Source organism: Microtus pennsylvanicus, chromosome 7, assembly GCF_037038515.1.
Source record: "Microtus pennsylvanicus isolate mMicPen1 chromosome 7, mMicPen1.hap1, whole genome shotgun sequence".
In the NCBI taxonomy this organism is placed as follows: domain Eukaryota; kingdom Metazoa; phylum Chordata; class Mammalia; order Rodentia; family Cricetidae; genus Microtus; species Microtus pennsylvanicus.
Window position 1 is genome coordinate 66,963,058 of NC_134585.1, and position 21,233 is coordinate 66,984,290.

A 21,233-nucleotide genomic window follows, 5' to 3' on the forward strand; every position below is an offset into this window, starting at 1 on the left:
GCAGATTCTTTATTCATTAATGGTAATCACAGCATACACAGGGGAATTCCACATCAGCAGGGTCTGTGTGATCATGACTAGCCTGGAACTTGTGTTGTAGACCTGTCTCAGAAACTGCAATATGAATGTATACATGGAATTGTAGATAATTTATATTTGGCACTAGAATGTTAAGAATATCATATAACAGAAAATGAAATCTTGTTTAGAAATATACTTGCTGGATATAAAGGTTTTCTCATCATTTACTGAGACCTTTCCATGTAACTCTGTTCACGAATTAACTTTAGAGTTATCTTTGACTGTGCCCACAGCACGCTATCCACCCTACCCGGTGTGTCTGTGGAAGCAGAGATTCTCGGACCCCAATCCCCATCCCACAGAATGAGCATCCCTAGGATGGAAGCTGAAATTGCACATTCAGCAAGCACCCTAGCAGCACATGCCCAGGAGAGATGAATCTGAAGCGTGAAAACTAAAGAAATGTTCTCAAGTCAGAACAGCCCAGGGGCTGCTGGCACTGTGATCTGGCTGATTCTAACAGGCACTTGTGCGGTTGCCATGGGGACTCAGCGGACTAAGGCAAAGCTGAGATCTATTGCAAAGGAAGCAGCCTAAGGAAGGGAGGCGGTGTGTGTACAAGGGGGCATCTCTGCTGCCTTCTGAAAGGCAGCCTGGAGGAAGGGAGGCTTAGCCCCTGCCCTGCTGGAGTACTGGTGACAACAAGGGAGGAGAACAAAGTTAAGGAAGCTTCATGGCAGAGACAGGATGTTTAAAACATTAGGAAAATGAAAGATAGAGAAGCAAAAACATCTCCCTCCATCTGTCAGAACAGAGGAAACGGACCCTACAGGAAGGCAGATGCTCCTCTTACCTCAGAGGTGCTTCCCACCATGAGGCGGTATCTGGAAAGACAGGATGTCATGGGACTGGAACCAGGTAGAAAGGCCAAATGGAAGCAGACAGGGCAAAAGCTGAGCCAGAGATGTCTGACTCTCCGCAAGACAGAGGAAGCAAGTGAAGGACTTTAGAAAGTAGAACGGTTCATCATTTGCTGTCAGTGCCACACAGGAAATAGAAGTGGGACACCAGAGTTTGCAAGGTCTGAGCAATCTGCTAAATCTATTTGGTATTATAAATATCAAATATAACTAAAAGGACACAGAGGCTGGGATAGATAGAAAGATGGGAAAGAGAACACTTGTTTCTCTTTCGTCTGCCCCTACCCCCACCAGACAATGTGAAGAATGTCTTCTGATCTGTGATTGTATAGGGCTGACCATCTTACTGGTATCAGTATAAATTGCCTGGCGTGACCTGTAGTTTTCAGGTAAATGTGACTTGCAACAAAGAGGTTTATTCACGATTGCTCACGAATCCAGTGTTTATGTGCACATTTGGTCTCTCTGCAAGGAGGGTACTCTCAACAAATGGTGCAGCAAGCTCAACTGGAGAGATCAAACCTCCCAAGATCCATGTTAATGGGTTATTTGGTTTTCAAAGCCTTATATTAATAACAATTGGCAATAAAACTCGTTAAAAATTCCTTTTGTTCTTGAGCCATTGTGTTGCTTCTGAAACCTGTGTTTGCCCTTCTGAAAGGAAGGAAGCTGAGATCGCCCTCTTCTGGACTTAGAGGATTTTTCAAATTTTACAGTTGGCTTGGAAACCCTCAATTTTTTTCTCTTAGATGAATGGCAGATTTTTAAAGACTTCTACTTGAGATCTAAGAAAATTATCGACAGAGAAATTACAAATGGGCAAAATTTACCACTCTGCAGTACAATTAACAAACATAGCTGAATTTTCATTATACCTAATTAGGAAAACAGATCAGGCACACATGAATATATAATCATCGGTGTGGAAAGCAAAATTGTAATAGCACTAATTGAGACGTGTATAACAATTTCCATAAAATATACATCAAATGCAAAATGTCCTTTTCATGTTGACTCTTTCATTCATTTGAGGGATTTTTTTGGTTGATTTTCTAAGACCAGGCGAAGGTTTCCATCATTCCATTCCCTAAAGTAGCCTGTTTACTCAACTGTAGGGTACAATCTCCTGGCTCTAGCTTCCATTTTTGTACTATAGCTGACTATGAACTTCTATTTCACTGGAAATGAAGAATTACTGAGCATTTATGCCCTAAACAGTGCATGTTCAGCATACACAATGGCTAGAGATGCTTTTGATCCTTCAGAAGGCAGCCTATGCAGGAAATGCATGTTATGCAGCTTGCTGTCTCTGACCCTCTACTACTAAAAGTGGTGGATTAGAGTGTCCCGGAGATGGTGGGTGTGATGCAGCTTTGCAAGCAGGGTTTTCAGTTCTGTTTTCTCTGTTAGGAACTAGAGGCACCCCGTTTCCTGCCTCAGAATGAGTGGTATTCAACTCCCATGATGGGTAAGAAGGTCCTAGCATCCCCACTGTCCCAGCATTGTCCTCATGTGCCCCGACATCTGGGTGTTTATCTCCAAGGTCTCGACAATGAGACTCCTGGTTCAGAGTGGGAGAACCTGCCTCACTCTGCAGTGCACTGGTTTTGCCTTTACTCAGGTCTTTAACGGAAACTTTCTCCTTGTCAGAGCTGGAATAGCACGACGCAAGTTTCTCCTTCCCCCTACCTTCCCGTGGCTGCTGCCTTTCATCTGTGGTACCCGTTTGTGTCATACGACTTCCTGAACTAGAATCTGTCTTTCTCTTGTCGGGGGCTTGTTTCTGTTCCGTCACCCCGCCCTGTGTTCCTGGTGCCGCCCCATGTTTATCCCCTACTGTTGCATTTCCAGTGTCAGCTTTGCCTTCACTGCTGTCCTGTAAATGGCCAAGGACTTGCCTCCCAGTGGGAGATGAACAGATCTCCTTGAGCAGTTCTGTTCTTTTGGGGTGTGGAATAGATTGTGGCCTCGTGCGTGGCAGGTTACTGTGGGGTTGTATCCAGGCAGTGGGAGAGGAATCCAAATCCTCTGTGTAAGAGCTCTTGTTTCCCCTGCCATTTCCTTCCCCATCCACAATACGACTTTCCACACTTTGATGTAATATTTTAGATTTTCTCACTAATGGTTTTTCTTCACTTCCAGGCTGTTCGTGGCTTAGTTTTTGCTCTTCCTGTTGTAAAGCTTGAATTTTACCCAAGCTGTGATCCCCCTGGAAGGTGTCAATCACCTGGTAACTGGGGGACAAAGTGAACTGGTGTAGCTCATTGAGCTTTGGTTTGTCCTGGTGGGTACATTGAGTCAACACCGTTACCACATGGTCAGTAGGTTCCGTAGCAGCATGTTGAGGTGATGAAACACTGCCCTCTTCATTTCTCAAATGGGCTGCAGAGGGACCCATAGCTTCCGTTTGTAGCTGGGTAGCATTTTCCATTTGCACAGCTGAGAAGGGAGGGAGGGAGCTCTGGTGCTCAGCAATCCTGGTAATAGACTGCCACACTGGTGATGAACTTCCCTTAGGAATGTGGCCCACCGGGCAGCACCCACTCTGCACAGAGCTCACATGGTCCACAGACAAGCTGTCAGCTCCGTGGAGGCCATTCCTTTCCTGGTAAGAGGTCTGCTGTGAGGCACTTTCCAGTGGCACCTTTGGACAAGTGAGTTTAGCACCGCTGCGCCTGTCTGGCAGCTGAGAACTAACGAAAGACATGGGTGTTGCTTTGAATTTTCTCTCAGAAGTTCTGGCTGCTTTCTTGGGAAGTAACGCTCTTTGTTTATGTTTCTTGGGGAGTTCTTGTGGGATGTCTTCCGGGTGTACCCTAGCTTTTCCAAAGGGGTGAAGATCTAATTTTATCCTTAAGTTCCGTCCCTTCCCTTTCTCACTCAGATGGAACTGCTTGAGTCTCTTCTTTTTCAGAACCTGTTGCTCTGGAAGCCATCCTCTTGGCTCCTTGGCCTCCTCCAGGCTGGTACAGTTTTTGAGACCCAACAAAGTCGGGTAAAGACTTTCACTCTCTAGCTGTCTCCTAGAGGCTGGTGTTTCTGCTGTCACTACCAACCTGTTCCCCCCAACTAAATCAGGAGCATGGAATTTAACCCTCTTTGTAGAACACGACTTCTTGGTTTTTGCAGGCAGCTTTGATTTGTCTTTGTTCCCCTGAGTCCTGAGGAATTTTTCTATTTCTCGGCTAATTTGGATTTGCTCTTTCTCCGACTTGGTGCGCGCTCTATGACGTGGCTTCTTCTCTTTCATACAATCGTGAAATTCATCCCAGGACACACATTTGCAGGAGAGAGGAGTGTTAGGATGGACATCCATAGGCTTGTTCTGCTTTAAGAGGCCACAGTGACCGTTACAATCCCCTCTATGTCTGTGGGAAATCCTTCCCACAGCACGTGCCTCTGGCTCCCATAGCTTGGAGGATGAGCTCTGTCCAGGTGGCTGTGCTGCATTCTCTCCTTTTCCTATTGGAGGTTTCCATGATTTGTCTGGTAAACGCTTCCCGAGACTCTCTCTTGCCAAAGTTGAGGCGGATGTAACATATCTGGTTCCAAATGTGGTACTGCTCACATCTGCCAAACAATAAATAAAGGAATTTACCACTGGGCATAGCTGTAGTATCCTAACCAACCAAGACCTAGGAACCTTTTGAAAATTGTGGGACGATTTCTTTAAAATCATAATTTCTGAATGTTTCCTAATTTCCTGCCGATACCAAAGAGGGCCCTTGGCTAGTTGGTGTGTTAGCAATGGTATTCTTTGGTGTCATTTGTCAATGAGCTGTGATGCTGACTTAGAAACGGTATTAGGCATTAGGAATTAAATGACATTCATATTAACTCATATTTAGATTTAGTTATGGTTATGTTAGCTTTGAAGATGAATGACATCTGAATCCATTTCAAAGGGCATACTAAGTTTTTATTATTCATTTTCCATTTTAGAATATAAATTTGGAAAAATGTATATGAAATATTAAGCAATGTTCAAGACTCAAACAGAGTAACCTAGACAGTACAAAAAGAAATGCTTGTTGCCTTAATGAAGGCAGACAGCCATATCTTATTTTACTTCCTGCAAATTAATGCAATATCCACTAAAGATTTATTAATAAGTAGGTAATTTAGTATATTATCTGGTACCGATATCTGCCTGTGACTTTTAAATGGCATATGTAAATATACTATCAATTATACACATTCAATAATATCAATGAAACCCTAATATTGGTTGTGTTCATAGGAAGAACTAGTAGGCATACTAAATATTACACAGTTGCTATCTCATTTGGTAGTCACAGGAGCCACGGTCTATGACAGAAGAGCTGTCCTTTTGTGACTTTTAAGGGCAAGGGAAGGCATTTCGATGTTGGATGTTTTCCCCAGTGATGCATCAGGACTTGGATCGGTCTACCTCTTACCCACAACTCACAGAATTATGCCTCACCAGCCTAGGTTCACTTGTTTCATGAAATCATTTTATTTAGATAAAAAGAAAGGAAAAATTTTCCTCTATTAGGGCAAAGCTCCAGGCTAGAGTGTCGCACACCCTAAGGCCAACCTTCAACCTTGCGGGTGGGGTGGCTGTGAGGAGGTGCTGGTGTCGGGAGGCTGGGTTAAATGGAAATCACATGTGAGTCTAAATACCGTGTAGGGGGAAGAGCTGATGGACTCTATCCGATTCTCAGAGACGTCTGGAAACTGGAGGTCAACAGCAAGAACTATTCAACAAGATGCCACCTAGCCACTTTCTCTGCCCCAGGAATCTGTTCTGAAGCCCCACGCTTCAGGCATAAACTCAGACTTTTCCTCAGGACCAAGTATGGCCTTGACTCTTTGCTTGAATTCTTCCCTCCCGGCCCAGGGCGCTGCAGAACTGCAGGTGTCTGTCTCCTCACGGTCCCCACTGACATGACAGACATGTGGTCCCATGTGAAGCAAGGAGACAGTGCTACAGAGGGTTAACGAGCCATGTCCCCTTGTGTGTAGAACTTCCCCACAGGCAAACACAGCAAGGCCTTGGATGCTGCGAAGAGGAAATGAAAAAGCTGAGCCGTTATTTCTTATAAAGTAAAACCAATCTTTTCTGATTTCTATGGCAGCTGTATTTTTTTTTCTTGGCCATCTTTGTCTAGAATCAAACCAAGGAAGCAGCAAGAAATGCAGTCAGATAAGCTGACGTTCTGCCGTATGCCACGTAGGAAATAAAATAGAGTTTCTTTCTTGTCCTGTGGTGCCCAAATCCAGCCTTAGGGCCAGATTCCTACAGTAAGGGCATCCCATGGCTCCTCTGTCATTCATTTTCAGAAAACCTTGCTTCGTCCAAACCATGAAATAAGTGGCAGAGCCTCCTTCCTGAGCAGCTGTAAGTTTGCACTGCAGGGATTGAAAGCATTGCCCCAGAACTCAGGAGGGAAAGAAAGATGCTAGATTCATTGCCTCCACCTAAGTATTGGCATTGCCCTTGGACAGCAGGTAGGTGTCACGGCCAGGTTCACTGGGCTCCCAATGTGGGACCGTGAATTAAGCCCTGACTTTCCCAGAACTGAGAAGTTATCATCCTTGACAGCTCAGCAAGCAAAGTGAGTTTCTTGACATCATTCCTGAAATGAATCACTGGCATTAAGAGGCCGTTCTTCTCAAATGCCACGCTCTGGGAAGGCTGTTTACTGCAGATTGGCATCAGAACTCAGAGGACGTTGGGATGAACACTGGTAACCACCCTCTCATAAATCATAGCAATACTCCTGTTGGAGAGGCTTCTTCTCTTTCTTTTTTTAACCCTCTTTAGGTGTTGGGGTTCAAAATTCTCTTTCCAGGCAGGGGAGGGATGCTCAGTTCCAGAGGATGAGGAGGAGCAGCGGACAGCTCACCCAGATGTGGGTACTCAGACAGAGGGACTCACACTGCCTAAATACACGGGAACACACTCTCACTCAGAGACACATGGGCTCGCACACACACATACACACTCACACAGGTACTCAGACATGTACATGTTTATATACAAACAAGCATACATACATATGCACATGTGTGTGTTTACCTACACACAAGCACACACATGCGCACACATACACTCCTGGAACCTTTATATCTTCAGAAAAGGAAGAAACAGACTAAAGTGAGTTTTACAGCCCTTCTCTGTTGGAGAAATTGAAAAGCGGTCTCTCTCCTGAGAACTAAGCACAGTGAGATTTTCTAACCGACAAGCTCACCTATTTTTCTTGTTCCGTGTTGTGGCAGGATTTGAGTCTGGACTTCTCCATGTTTCAGGTTGCTTAGCTTTTTGGCTGTCATTGGACATCTTGTAACTAAGCTTGAATCATAAAGAGATTTCTTGTTTCCAGGAGGCCCGAAGCATCTTGCCGGTAGCAGTGAATCACCCAGGCAAGAGCAAGCGCTGTCTGCACCATGGTCTCTCCCTTTGAGCTTCCAGAGGGAGGCATCCAGGGCCGTGGACTTGGAGGCTAGCATTGCTTGATGGCTGCTTTCCTGTCTACGTGGTATTTCTGTTCTGAGACCCACAGGGGCCATGACCTCTGTCTCATTTTCCCCAGTTAAGTGGCAGTTACAGCATCCCATGGCACAGCTATTTCTGTCTTCACGAGCACACCGGGATCCATCGCGGGTTCTGCTGCGAAGGTTTTTGGATGTGCCCTCATTAGCTCTGCCTTGCTGGAGTTTCCAGTTAAATATGACTAGCCCTGCACATGTGAGACCAACCACTCCTGTGACAAACAGAAAGACCATTAGATGAGCATCCTGGGAGAAATGTGGCTCTCACACAGGCGAAGGTATAGGAGGCACCTGTCACCACGGGGAAACCATCACGCCAGACGGAGGCTGTTTGCACTACTTCAGTCTACTTCTCAGTTTGTATCTTAGGAATTATAGGGTCAGGGAGGGGATTCCCTGAGTAAGAGGGCTTTTTGTACAAACACTGGGACCTGAGTGCAAATTCCCAGCACTATGAGACAATCTGGGTGCGGCCTCATGTGCACCATGACACCAGAGTTATGGGACACAGAAAAGAAAGACCACTGTGGCTTGCTGGCTGCCAGCCTACCTCTAGCTAGGTTCAGTGAGATACCCTGTTTCAAGGGTCTACTGTAAAGGCTGTAGAGTACCACACCCCCACATCCTCCTCTAGCCTCCATGTACATCCAGGCTTACACCACAACACACATATACACGATATTATTTAAAACAACTGTAAAGACGCCTGGAGTCCCTTAGGTAGGGCTGTAGTTCATCCAACATCAAAGGGTTATTTTCAGCTTATGAAAAAGAAATTTTAATTCTTAGTTTACTTTTTCATATAATCATAAATAATAAAAAATGATAGCTGCTAGATACCCTGGACATATCAGGACCCTAATCCTCAATGACAAACTGACCCCGCATGCCTTTGGCTTATTTTACCCAGTCCTGAAGACCCATCACCATTGGTGGCCAACTCGTAGAAAGGCCAGACTCCTCCCTTGCCTGAATTTCTTTCTATCTTCCTATTCCAAGCTTGATACTTTCAACGTTCACTTGTCTTAAGGAGCACTTCAGTCTTTGCCATGTTTACTATGGCATCTTCTCCCTCTGCTTATTTGGTTTCTTTGTCCTTTAAACTTTAAATCAGTACCTTCAAAATTCCTCAATGTTGTTCTGGTTTTTGTGTGCTTAGGTTTTCATTTGTTTGTTTTTTTCAAAATCTGACAACATGATATTTTTTTTTAATTTTGTTTTCTCTCATCTTGTAAAAGGATTCTGTGTTTCTTGTGAACTGAAAGGGAAGACAGATAGTTTCAGAGGGCCTGGCATTGTCATTTTGTGATGTAGGTAGATGTAGATTGACCTCTGAGTAGAGGTCAATGAGGTCTCTGAAAAAGACCCTTGATTGCAATGCTGGGAAAAGTCCTTCTGATATCTACTTCACTTTTTCCATCTTGATGAATAGCATTCCCAGCCACCTAGTTACTTGAGTCCCCGACTGCCAACCATGCACACCTCCTTTGTTTCCGACATTATGACACAGTGGGTCACTCTGTCCATGCTGCCTTCACTCTGCCTGTCCCCCTTTGGGCTCCTCTGCTAGAACTAATCATTCTGCAGACACAGGAATCTTTAGTCTTTTTCACCACCCTAACCCCAAAACCCAAAACCCAGGCACAAGGATGGTACTACAGAAGCATGTGTTGACTGTCACAGAAAGAAATCTTTTCATCATTCTGAGAACAGAAGCACTGGGTTGACTAATCAAATAAACCTCCGTGGTGATGAAGAAGGCCCAGGACCAATAAGGCTGAACAGAGGGTCTGCCTCTTGCTGTATGACTTTGGGCAAGTCAGTTCCTCCTCTGAAATGAAGATTATGGCAAAGATTAAGCAGTTGGCTGCCAGTGTCTCATGGCCTTCACAATGACACTATTAATGAGTACATGATTTTGGACTTGATAGAAAAGGGGGATATCAGGCAACATAGTTATATATGAAAATTAAAGAGAATCGAAATTGCTGGCAAAAATCCTCCAACCGGGCCGGGGAGCTGGCTCTGTGGATAAAGTCCCTGCCATGTAGGTGTAAGGATTTGAGGTTGGGCCCCCAGAACCCATAGAAAAGCCAGACAGATGCCAGTGATCCAGTATTAGTAGCAATGAGAGACAGGCAACCCCCAAATTCTGTTTGGACACCTTCGTGAGAATTTTAGTGCTTCAGAGCCAGAGGTGACCTATATATTTTAAGCTTTCTGGTATTTTTGACAAGATTTTGGAATCTTTTACAACCTAAGCCCATCTATACAGATAAAGAGCCGTTCCCTTTCAAAACACATTTCTAAGTGTCTGGTTCTAAAAATAGTTCTAGAAGATACCGTGTTGTGGGACCCCCAAGCAGTGCCCTACAGAGTGGTGTGCTGAAACTCGCTATAGGCAGAAGCTGGGCAAATGTTCATGGAATCCCTCCTCTTAAAGCTGGGAACATTCATTGGAAAGTGGGAAGTTGCGCAGGCACTGCCATGAACATAGCTGCTTCATGCCTACTTTATGTCATACGACCTGATATGTACCAATCCAGCCTGAACCCCTCACCCCTGAGTTTCCTCTGGAACACCTGTCAACTCTCCACTGGGTACTCGGCACATCCAGGAAGCATTTGCTGCTACTGTGATGTTTTGTCATTTGTAGTAAATTGTTTTGAATTTTTTATTACTGATGTTGTTATACAGATCTCAAAGGAATTTGTTTTTCTGGTGAATTCGCATTCTGTTTTGAGGAAGTTTGAGTGTGGGTGGTCACTATATTGGCTGGTTCCTATTAGAAGTACAACCAGAAGTCAAAGAGCTGGTGCCCAATTCATTCACCTGGAACCTCTGCTCACATGATGGTTTATAGTAAAGGATCCGCTGCTCAGCCTTGGATTCCACTGGTGAGCCTCTGTCCTCCAGATTTAGAACACTGTGTGTTTACAATCACAGTCACACACACACAGAAACATACACTGACACACTCAGAGGGATGCACACACACCCAGTCATAGACATAGACAGAGAGAATGAGAGAGAGAGAGAGACAGAGACAGAGAGAGAGAGAATGAGGGAGCATGAAAGAGAGGGAGAGACAGAGTGAGAGGGAGAGAATTAGAAACATGCAGACAGACACACGGAGGGATACATGTGCCCACACACACAACCAGAATCACAGACACACATGTTCCTCATTGCCCTATGTAAATTTTCCACCATGCACTGAGATCATTCTAAAACACACAGAGAGATAAATTAGCTCAAGAAATTTCAATTAATGAAAGTACTGCGTATCATTTGTCTGGCAAGCTATGATAGCCAAGGAATTTTTAAATTCCATTACTCTTAAACTTTGAGAGATTAGCTACCCCCTTGTCGGCCTGGGCCAAGGATATGAAAGAGGTCGGAAACTCGAGTCCTCAAAGAACACAGAGCCCTCCAGCAGAAGAAAAAACCGGCCAAACATGTACAGTCGCTTGTTCTAAGTCATACAGCTTGTCGGGGGCAGACAGGGTTCAAAGCTTCGGACCTCACTGACTGCGCCCCACACTCTGCACAAGAGGTGCCTGCACCTGCCTTGCTGACACCTTCTTGTGGTTCTGGAAAAGCCCACTGGCAAATTTTTAAACACAGCATCTTTAGTCTTTAAAAATTCCACACTTATGCTGTGTTTTAAAATTATAAATACTTACTTTACACACACGAGAGAGAGAGTGAGAGAGAGAGAGAGGAGAGAGAGAGAGAGAGAGAGGAGAGAGAGAGAGGGAGAGAGAGAGAGAGAGAGAGAGAGAGAGAGAGAGAGAGAGAGAGAGAGAGAGAGAGAGAGAATATGAATATTGGGTGAGTAAGCCATACAACTCTACTCTATGTAGGTCCTGCAGACAGGCCTGGGGCCATCAGACAGGAAACAAATGTCTTTACCCGCTGAGCTATCATCTCTCCTGCCCCCACAAATGATTGTCACAGGGAGGAAATGTGCCTAGATGGGAATGTCCCGAGGGAAGACTCTACTGCTCACCAGGTCCTTGAAACTTTTCCTAGGATGCTAGTAAACACTCCAGTGCTGTCTGGTGTTTGGTTATCCTGTGTCACAGCTATGATGAAAGGAAGTCTAAGTAACAAGTTAAGTTAGTTATTCCAGGTTATGCTAATCACACCCGGAGCAGAGTTCTTCATTCTCAGGCCCCTGTCTTTGCCTTGCACTGTTCTTCAACAGGAAGTGCTTGCAACTTACGCCAGGTCTACTGAGACCCCCTTCACCAACCTCTCCCTTCCGCAACCCACTGGCTCTCCCCAGCTGCTGTAGAAAGGACTCAGGCACTCCAAGAACACACACTAGAGGGAGGAGAGATGGGGGCTACTTTCCCCTGGTATACCTGCAAAGCCAAGCACAGTCATCAGAGCGACGTCCTGCCCCAGGAGGAGGGCACGCCTGTCCTTTAGAGCCAGAGTGAGGTTGTGACCCTTGGAGTCACAGTTGGTCTCAGACAGTCTCAGCATGATCTTTGCAGCAGCTGTAGCCGGAGGGGATACCTGACAGTTTACTTCCTTCGTATTATAGAACCCGCAAGCCAGAGACTTAACGAAATTTCTTAAAAGGCTCAACCAGGTAGATGTCACAGGTGCAGCTCCTCTGGTTCCCCTCCAAGCTCAGAAGGCTTAGGTGCTTCAGGGGGGTAAAGGCATCCGGCATGTGAGCCAACAGGTTTCTAGAAAGGTCCACTTCCTGCAGTTGGGGTAGAGACTGAAAGACATCCTTCTCAATAAAGGAAATGAAATTGTTGGATAAGTCCCTCAGCCTGAGTCTGTGAAGGTTCACGCCTCTAAGAGAACTCTGTGTGAGGTCAGTGATCTGATTTCCATCCAGCAGGAGTCTGCTCAGGGCCTTGGTGCTCCTGAACCAGACTGCTCTCAGGGTGAGGGAGACCTTGTTGCTCGGCACCAGGACCTGCAGGCTTCGCAGCTTGCTAAGGTGTGGTCGGACAGAGAACAGGGGGTGTGGTTGTGGCCCAGCGACAGGGTCCACAGCGCGGTGACACCATGTAGGGAACCTTCCTGAATTCCGTAGATAGCAGTTCTGCTCAGAGAGAGCAGGGCCAGGTTAACCAGGAGAGTCAGGCTGGTGCTCTCAACTTTGGAGATATTTCCATCAGTAAGGACCGGGGGCCGCTGTAGGAAAGAAAGCAGAAGCTAGAAGCAGATACATACACAAGGAAGGAACAAAGGGAGATGTGTCACATGGGCAGGAAGAAGCAAGATGGAAACCATTGCAAGTTTGGGAAAATCTGGCCATAACAATGGTGGATTTTACCTCTCTCTGCTGTTCCTGGAAACATGCTCATTTAAGGAACACAAACCCTTGTGTTCCTCACTATGTGGACTTAATTGGTTTGGCGGCTCGCCCACACTGAAGTTCTTTTAAAGGTGGCTTTTCAGGCCTCCCTTGGGGTTGAGTCCTGACTGTGGAGCTCCACCCCAAGCCCAGAGCTTGGATATTTATGCTGGGAAGTCAAATAAGTTGTTTTATTCCCCCCCCCTCCCAACATAAACGTGCAGGGAGTAGAGAGGAATTCAGTTTTGTTTTTTTTTTTCCTTTTTCTTTTTTTGCTGCGGGCTAACTAGATCAGATGTCAACTTGATCATATCTAGAGTTTCTCCAGACAGCTGGAGGATGTGTCAGCAGGACTCTCATTAAGGTAGAGGCCAACTTGGCCTCCTGTCTGATATCCCTTCCCTCCAATGAGGTCCATCCTGTGCTGACAGGTGGCACTCAGAATTTCCAACTGTGAAATCCTTCCCCATAATCACCTCTGAGCCACGGCTGCTCTGTCATTAGTAACCAAAGCATTTTAACTCAATAAAGATGCATTGCCATCAGGAGCCATCCTAAGACGTCTTTATCATGCTAAAGTTGTTTTGACTGCAAACGCCAGGATCTTGAGAATGAAGGAGTCCATTGTCCCCAGGAGGTCTGAAGGTGATATTGGAACCACCAACCGTAGAGTAAGCAAATCCCTGCCCCCCTGGGAAATCCTGACTGCTTGGTTGAAACAAAGCAAAGCGATAAAACCTAAAAGACAAAGCCAGCTCAGAGAGCCTTGTCTGGGAAGAATTGTCTCTCTCCTGGCAGCACACAGAAGCTTGAATCAGGGCACTTTCTAAAGCATTTGTTATCGATTATTTAAATTCTATTAATTCTGGCCAGTTTGGCATTTTGTCTCTCTCACGGCCATGTCTGAGAGGATCTGGGGGAGGTTCTTTGTTTGTTGGGTGCCCTATGCCTGGGGGATTTCAGACTCTCACTGAGAAAGCTCTGATTTCTCTCAATTACTCCTCTGCTAGGAGACACAAACACCACCCAGCCCCTTTCTGACTCTGTGTTCAGGAAGTCTAGCCGCGCATGGGTAGCATCCTGGGTGTGAGGTTACATGGAAGAGCAAGGAGCAGGGGGAGGGGATATCAACTCTGCCATCTCTCAGGCACATCCTGAAGCAGAGGGCATCTTCCACCAGGGAGTCTGCTTATGGGATGGGGACACATCGCGGCTGCTTCCAGGAACTGACCAGGAATGGTTCACATTCCGACTGACAGGAAACTCGCCCTTTTCAAACAGGATGAGAACGGCTACCTCTAAATTCCCAGACAGTCCTGGGATTGTAGAAATGAATGAAGTTACCTTCCTCCACTCTGTCTTCACTTGGTCTCATTTTTGAAAATTTTCCACTGACAGAGCTTATAGCTTGTTTATCCCTTCCACGAATATCAGGATGTAAATCACATTCTCCTCAAATTTGTTAATAAGGTGTCTTATTAAATTGTTGACTTAAGCAAGCAATATGTAATGAACACAGGCAGCACTTCGTGTTAGCATTTCTACAGCTCATTTACCACTGATAAAAAGAGAGAGAGAGCGAGAGAGCGACCAGACTTTCAAAATGAGATGGGCTTTGATAATAATCGGTTTTGCTGGTACATTGGTTAATCGTATGAATGCTGAACAATTGCAGTTCAGGATTCACAATCATTTACATTTCCTTCAGTTGGTGGTAAGGTTCAAATCCACACAAAGTCCAGACAAACGCAGCTTCCGTAATCTAAATTCGTTTCTTCGTTTTTAAGTATGTAGCTTTAGGAGTGGCAGATAATCCTTTTGTAATAAAAATATCTCAGTTGATCCTAAAGGTACTAACCTTCAGGGACAGAAAGTAGGAAGTTACAAGTCCCTCAGGGATGGAAGGCCTGCTTCTTCAGAGGGTGCCCCTCTCTGGATGACCTCAGAGCTGTTCGCACAGCATAGTGCAGGCTCGGCAGGAAGTTTGCCGGCAACATCGCTCGCTGCTGTGTGGCGATATGAGCTTATTACCTACTGTGTAGGTTAACTGGTGACACGGGGTTACATCTTGGGTGCACACCACACAGGACGCAGGGAGGACACTGTCACCCACAACATGAAGGGGTAGGAGCCATCCACCTGAAAGAGAGCACAGTGAAGACTCATCAGAATGTGGTGTCCTTGAGAGCGATGGTGCCTGCCACCTGGACTTCAGCTTTTTGATGGTGGCTGCTTCTTAAAGAGCCCCGCGGTGTGCTTGCAAACACAGAAAGCTACAACTGTGTTTTGAGTTTACAGGGAGCTATTACCGCATTTGATCGTAAATTCCTGTTATTGGTAGCTTAGGTTCTTGGCAGAGCTCTTTTGAGGATGCAGCACTTCGGCCCAAAACGTCGCCTTATTTCTTATTTCTTTTAATTCTGCATCTTCTTTGAGGTAGAGAAACGGGAACTGAGTGTGATCAGAGTCACATGCAGAGGAGCGAACCCAAGGCTTTAAGCTGATGCTGCCTCCAAGGCTGCAGAGCCTCAGGCTCCCAGCCTTACACAGCTGCAGACCCAGATGCCTATGGAGGGAGAGCTAATGGAGCCAGACTAGAACCTTAGCTCTGCCCAGAAATGAATTCAGCTGTTACTGCCCAGCCATGGTACCATTCATAAATTACTTCATTTTTCATATTTTCTGCATTTCATGTATTAAATAAAAACAACAGCAACAGAAAAAATCTATCAGCCACACAGAGTTAGATGAGGTGTTGTAAATACAATAAATGTTCAAGTTCGCCATGATGTGGCCTTTCCCAGCTTCCCCAGGGAAATGTTAGCACCCTTCAAAAGGGACACTTAAAAGGAATTTCTCTGTGGAAAATAAAAGAAGCAGTCTGTAATGAAGGCCTTAAATATGTAATAGTTTGAGAACAAAATAAAATATAAAATTATTAATTTATTTATTGGCTCAATAAGAAATTTGGCACATATTTCAGAGTCACGGCCCAGGTAGATCATGGCCTTTGTACTTTGGGAATGGAGACACAGATGTAGCCCTGCCTCGTCAGGGGAACGTACTATGGTGTGACATAGCAGCAGGCAAATGAACGTGAAAATAAGTATCTGTAGTAGGAGGCCACTTGTTCGTTTCCCAGCCACCTAGATCCTGAAATAACAACACAGAAACTGTATTAATTAAATCACTGCTTGGCCCATTAGCACTAACTTCTTATTGGCTAACTCTTAAATCTTAATTTAACCCATTTCTAGTAATCTGTGTATCGCCACAAGGCTGTGGCTTACCGGGTAAAGTTCTGTCCAGCTCTGTCAGGGCTACATGGCTTCTCTCTGACTCTGCCTCCTTTCTTCCAGCATTCAGTTTAGTTTTCCCTATCTAGCTCTGCTCTACCCTATCAAAGGCATAAGACAGTTCCTTTATTAACCAATAGTATTCACAGCATACAGAGGGGAATCCCACATCACGTATCAGGTCACCTGATACTAAATGATGCCATGGAACAAAAGCAACAGCAAAGGCTCAGCCCCAGGGCTCTTACTAGGCAAACAAGGATTCTCAGGCAAAGTGACCCTTAAGTATAAACTACTACAGAGAGCAATGTACAGGAAATTCTGCTGGGGAGAAAGACAAGTGTGAACTCCCCAAAGGTATGGTGAACTCCACATTATAGGCGTGGTGGGCCTCATGTGACGGGTAGGGTAGGTCATACAAAGGGCATAGGGAACTTACACGAGGATGGAATTGACCCCATTTGAGGGATATGGTGGACTGCACATGAGGGGTGTGGTAGAAAACACATAGGGTGTACCCCACATGAGAGGTACAGTGTATTATACATGAGGGTGGAGTGAACCGACCACCCGTAAGGGTGGAGTGGACATTACCAATTCAATCACTGTTTCAATAAGAGTTTGAGTGAACTGTTCAGATAGAAGGCCGTGATCCTGCGGATATAGGTGGAGTCCTGCCTCATTGGATGTTTGTCTTCTGCTGTGACATATGTTATAAGCAGCTGAACACGAAAACACATATTTCGTGCTGATTAGAGGTGTGGCCGATTGCACGTGAGGGTGTGGTACAGGGTGGAGTAGTGACCCCACGTGAGGGATATGATGGACGGAACCCATATGAGGGTCAACTTAGTCAACATAAGGAGTATGGCAGACTGCACAGGTCAGATGCTTTGATTGGATGTGGTGAGCCCCATACAGGCTGTGTGTGGCCAGACAGGATTGTGCAAGAGGAGGAGTAAGTCAGAGATCACATGACAGGCTGCTACCTTAGAGAAGAATGCCAGGATGCTGTTCTTCACTTATGCAAATGAGATGGGGCATGATTACAGGCTTTAGTGAGAAAGCTTGCTTGTTCTGAGGTGCGTGCTTAAGTGATTACCTCGACTGCTTCTGGATCACACTTTGAAACAGGCAGAGAAGCCTCACTAATAGTAGACAATGTGAATGATGTCTGCAGGACCGGATGTACCTCTGACAGTAGAGAGGTAGGGAGGTTGAAGATGAATTTTTTCATTTTAATGATATAATTTGACTTTACAAAAGTGAAATCAGTCTGGCAGACAACGCTAAATCTTCAAGAACACATAAAACATTGCTCACTTTCCAAATCCCTTATAGCTATAGTTGATATGTATTCACTGGCTCTAAGGAAGATGGAGACAAATTGAGTAGAAGATGGGAAACTATTTTGTGGATTCACTTGGGCCAGAAGGATGCAGTTTATTAGCTGGATCTGCAGAGTGTGGCAGTTTTCTCTAGGCTGAGCATAAAAGTCACACAGTTGTTCAGTGAGAAAATACCCAGAACAAGGCCTTATGAGCTGTAAATATAACCTCGGCCCATTTCTTGTGGCCTTACTGTGCAGCAGAAGATTGCCCATGTATGTAGTCCAGAGCTTATGAGACAGTTCGACAGTTCACTGGATTTTTTCCCCCTAGGATCCCTTTGATCTCTACTGTCTCCTTGTGACAGGCAGGGTTCCAGAACCACCCATAACATTCTCACCTGTTGTACACACACACACACACACACACACACACATATATATATATATATATATGTATGTATGTATGTATATGTATATATATAAAATCCCTCTCCAGGAGAGTGGACAGAGTATGTGAAGATGAGGAGATGCTGTATCTATGATTCTCCTCTGTTATATGCAGAGGAAGGTTGTCCTGTGGGGGGCTACCCACTCAGGTGCAGCAATTATTTATAGCTGGCCACAGAGGAAACACTCAGGGACATGAACACATGGTGGCCAGGAGAAAACCAAGCTTCCATCTTGTGAACTACCCATACCAGGCAGGCAGGTGTGGGCATCCTCTGAAAGTCTAGGGCCATTCCTGAGCAATACAATATGAAAGCAAAGACCTGGGTCACAAAAGCATAGGAAAACACGTTCTACCAACTGTCTATGATCTTGGATGTAATCAGTGAATCTTAAGTAAGAGTCTCAGTGGCATCCAGCACCTTGATTTCAATATGGTAAGACTCTCAAGAAAGGACCAAGCTAATCTGAGCTGAGCTTATGACCCATAGAAACAAGGCAAAAACAACAAAACCATACATTTTTCTAGAGACTCTTGATCATTTGTTATACAGCAATGGACAACGTATTATGATGGACTTGAATTCTGCCCTCTGGTTACTCAAACAAACAACTATAGCGATATAAATTCCTGTGTTGGATTTAGGTTATCCATCCTCAGAATAAAAGCTGTTAGAAAAAGAACAAAAGCATAAGACTTCCTTTGGTCCTTACTCTCTGTTGAGTGACTGCGTCTTGTAGGTTTTACCTATTTTGCCCATGCCCCAGTATCTTCTTACTAGGGCATGCTTACAGCATTTATCTGTAGGCAGGTTTATATAACATAAGCTACTTTGATCGTGGAGGTTTTGTATAAACTTTGAAGGAAAAACCATACAATTACCCAGTACACTGGATGCAAACACAGTGAAGAAAGAAGTCAAAGATTATTCTCTGCTTTAGAGTATTATAGGTAGACACATTTGTCACTGACTGAAATGGGAAAGACTAAGGACACTCAACTGCATGTGTGAACTCATGCTCAGAAACAGTATTGAGGTAGTAAAGGAGGAGTTGTACTTTACAGACATGAGGCTGCCAATTTGTCAACAAACTGTCTCAAAATAACTGTCCTGGGAACATTAAAATTTAGAGAGAAAGAGGAGAACCAAGGGACCAAGCCTGAAACAGTTGGCTTCAAGTCAACTGAAAAGATGTATTTCAAGGACAAAGGACTCCAGAGAGAGTGACCATGTGAACAGAGAGGGCACACTCACTGGGGAAGGCCTGGGTGTTGGGAACTTTCTGCCTGTACATGTAAGGGTATGCACTGTAGAGAGCTTGACTGCCAACCACTATTTAAACCTTCAAAGAAAGGAGACTGTCTGTGTAGAAGGTGTGATAATTTGATGCTCTGAAGGGAGCCAGGAGGACATAGCTGGTCAGCCACCCTGCTACCATACCACCAGCGTGGAGGAGCAGAACTTCTGTACAGAGCAGCTCCCACTCGCGAGGGCTCTGGAGGAAACAGCATCCTGGGGGAAGGAGGGATGGATAGAGGGGGAATCCCTTGTTCTGCTAAGACTCTAAATTATTTGGCTGCTGCGCCTGCACCATCAATCGACCTCTCCCCCTCCCGGCAGTGAAGTTCTCATAAAGGGAGAAGTGGTGGGGTGCACAGTCCTTACTATCCTGCACAAGGAAACATATTATTTCTTTAAAAGAAACCAACACTTTCCAAGATTTCAAGAATTTTTCTTGTAGGTCCTCATTCATTTTTATATCCGTTGCAACTCGAACAAAGTTTGAAATATAAAAAGACACAATAACCACTTAACTAAACTTATATGGCTTTGAAGTTCATAATAGCCAATATCTTCCATGTCAGTTTTTGAAATCAAAAGTCTAAACTCAAAAGTAGGGCATTGCTGTGAAGTTTCTACCTTGGCCTTAGCTGTAAATCTGAAATGTCTTTCTCGAAGTAAAAGCTAATTGCAAAATGAGAGGCAGGGATGCTTTCCCCGGGGATGTGGACAGCATATTGTCAGGAATCAGGAGAGTTAACAATTTTCAGTATTCACAATTATTCTTCCATTTTGAAGAAGAAACCCTGCCATTTAAAAACATGCAAAGCTAATTAAAGATTTTCCACTGTTTCGTTATCTGAATGGAGTTCCAAATTCTGACTTAAAACTCTTATCACAGAAAGACTAAACATCCCTCTGCGAACAGTAAATGAGCATTCAATTAGCCCTTCAATACAAGTGCACTTTAAATAAAAAATATACTTTATTGCTAATCTCGTTCTTTACAAATGCAAATACTCAATTTTCAAACCCAAAGAGTTTCCTTTATTTCATTCTTAAGGAAGAAAAACAGTCTTTTCTTGGTTTACAGGGAAGACCCGAGTTTTCTGAAGTCGTGAGGAAGCTGGAGGAATGTCTGTGCAACGTGGAGGTAAGTGTTGACCTTATGAGAAGTCTGTTTAAAAAAAGGGCTCGAGGGCTGAAGAGGTGGCTCAGACATTAAAGGCTGGGCTCACAATCATAATATAAAAAAGGGCCCGAAACATCCCAGGTGTCACCAAAAAGAACCATCAGGGCCAGAGACTGTGTCTTAGAGGCGCTAGAACCCAACTAAGTACACAAATACAAGCAAATGAGGAAAACCACTCCAAGTGCTCACTGGAAAGGAGAGGAGGTCCAGTGACTCCTTTATCAGTGTTGCTCTTCTGACAAAGCCCCTAGAAAGAACATTCTCTGCTCTGGGGCAGAGGCAAATTCATATAGAATTTTTGTGACTCTAAAATAATCAGGCCAGAGACGGTTGCAGTGATGCTGTGTTTTAAAATAGATATGTAAAAAAAAAATCGAAAGAATGGGGGCTGGAAAGATGGTTGGTTTAGTAGCTAAGAGTGCTTACTGCTCTCTCAGAGGACCAGAGTCCAGATCTGAGGGCCTGCATCAGGCAGCTCACAACTTTCTGTAGCTCCAGCTACAAGGTACAAATTTTTGGTCTTTATAGGCATACACACACACACACACACACACACAGAGAGAGAGAGAGAGAGAGAGAGAGAGAGAGAGAGAGAGAGAGAGAGAGAGAGAGAGAGAGAGAGAATGAATCTTTAAAATTATAACTATAACAAACACACCGAAAAGTAAATATCTAATCATTTTTTTTTCTACAAAATTGTACACAGGTGATGAGCCAGTTAGAACACTGTGCCATTGTTCACTTGTTCAGAAAGGAAGGAAACACTACCTCAAACAGTACACAAATCTGCTGGACGGCATAGTCATAGCAGGACACAGAGTAATGGATGCTAATGAAAACATTTCCTTAATATCAAGGAGCTGTTTGTTTTAATTTTCTGTATAATTGCCTTAATTTGCTAT

General features: G+C 44.6%; 2 protein-coding genes across 3 annotated transcripts in view; one reads left to right on the forward strand and one right to left on the reverse strand.

Moving 5' to 3' along the window:
• The window catches only part of Tnni3k (TNNI3 interacting kinase), a 219,051-nt gene that overhangs the window by 159,124 nt on the left and 38,694 nt on the right, over positions 1-21,233 (forward strand). For both annotated transcript variants that reach the window (XM_075981029.1, XM_075981030.1), the window contains one exon: positions 20,233-20,292. In XM_075981029.1, coding sequence (XP_075837144.1) covers positions 20,233-20,292 — 60 coding nt within the window. The remainder of the gene's footprint in view (positions 1-20,232; positions 20,293-21,233) is intronic.
• Lrrc53 (leucine rich repeat containing 53) lies at positions 2,233-16,819 on the reverse strand. The gene is given in 7 exon segments (XM_075978711.1): positions 2,233-4,511; positions 7,157-7,669; positions 11,828-12,054; positions 12,056-12,422; positions 12,425-12,641; positions 14,819-14,922; positions 16,711-16,819. Coding segments are annotated over 7 exon segments (3,816 nt in total).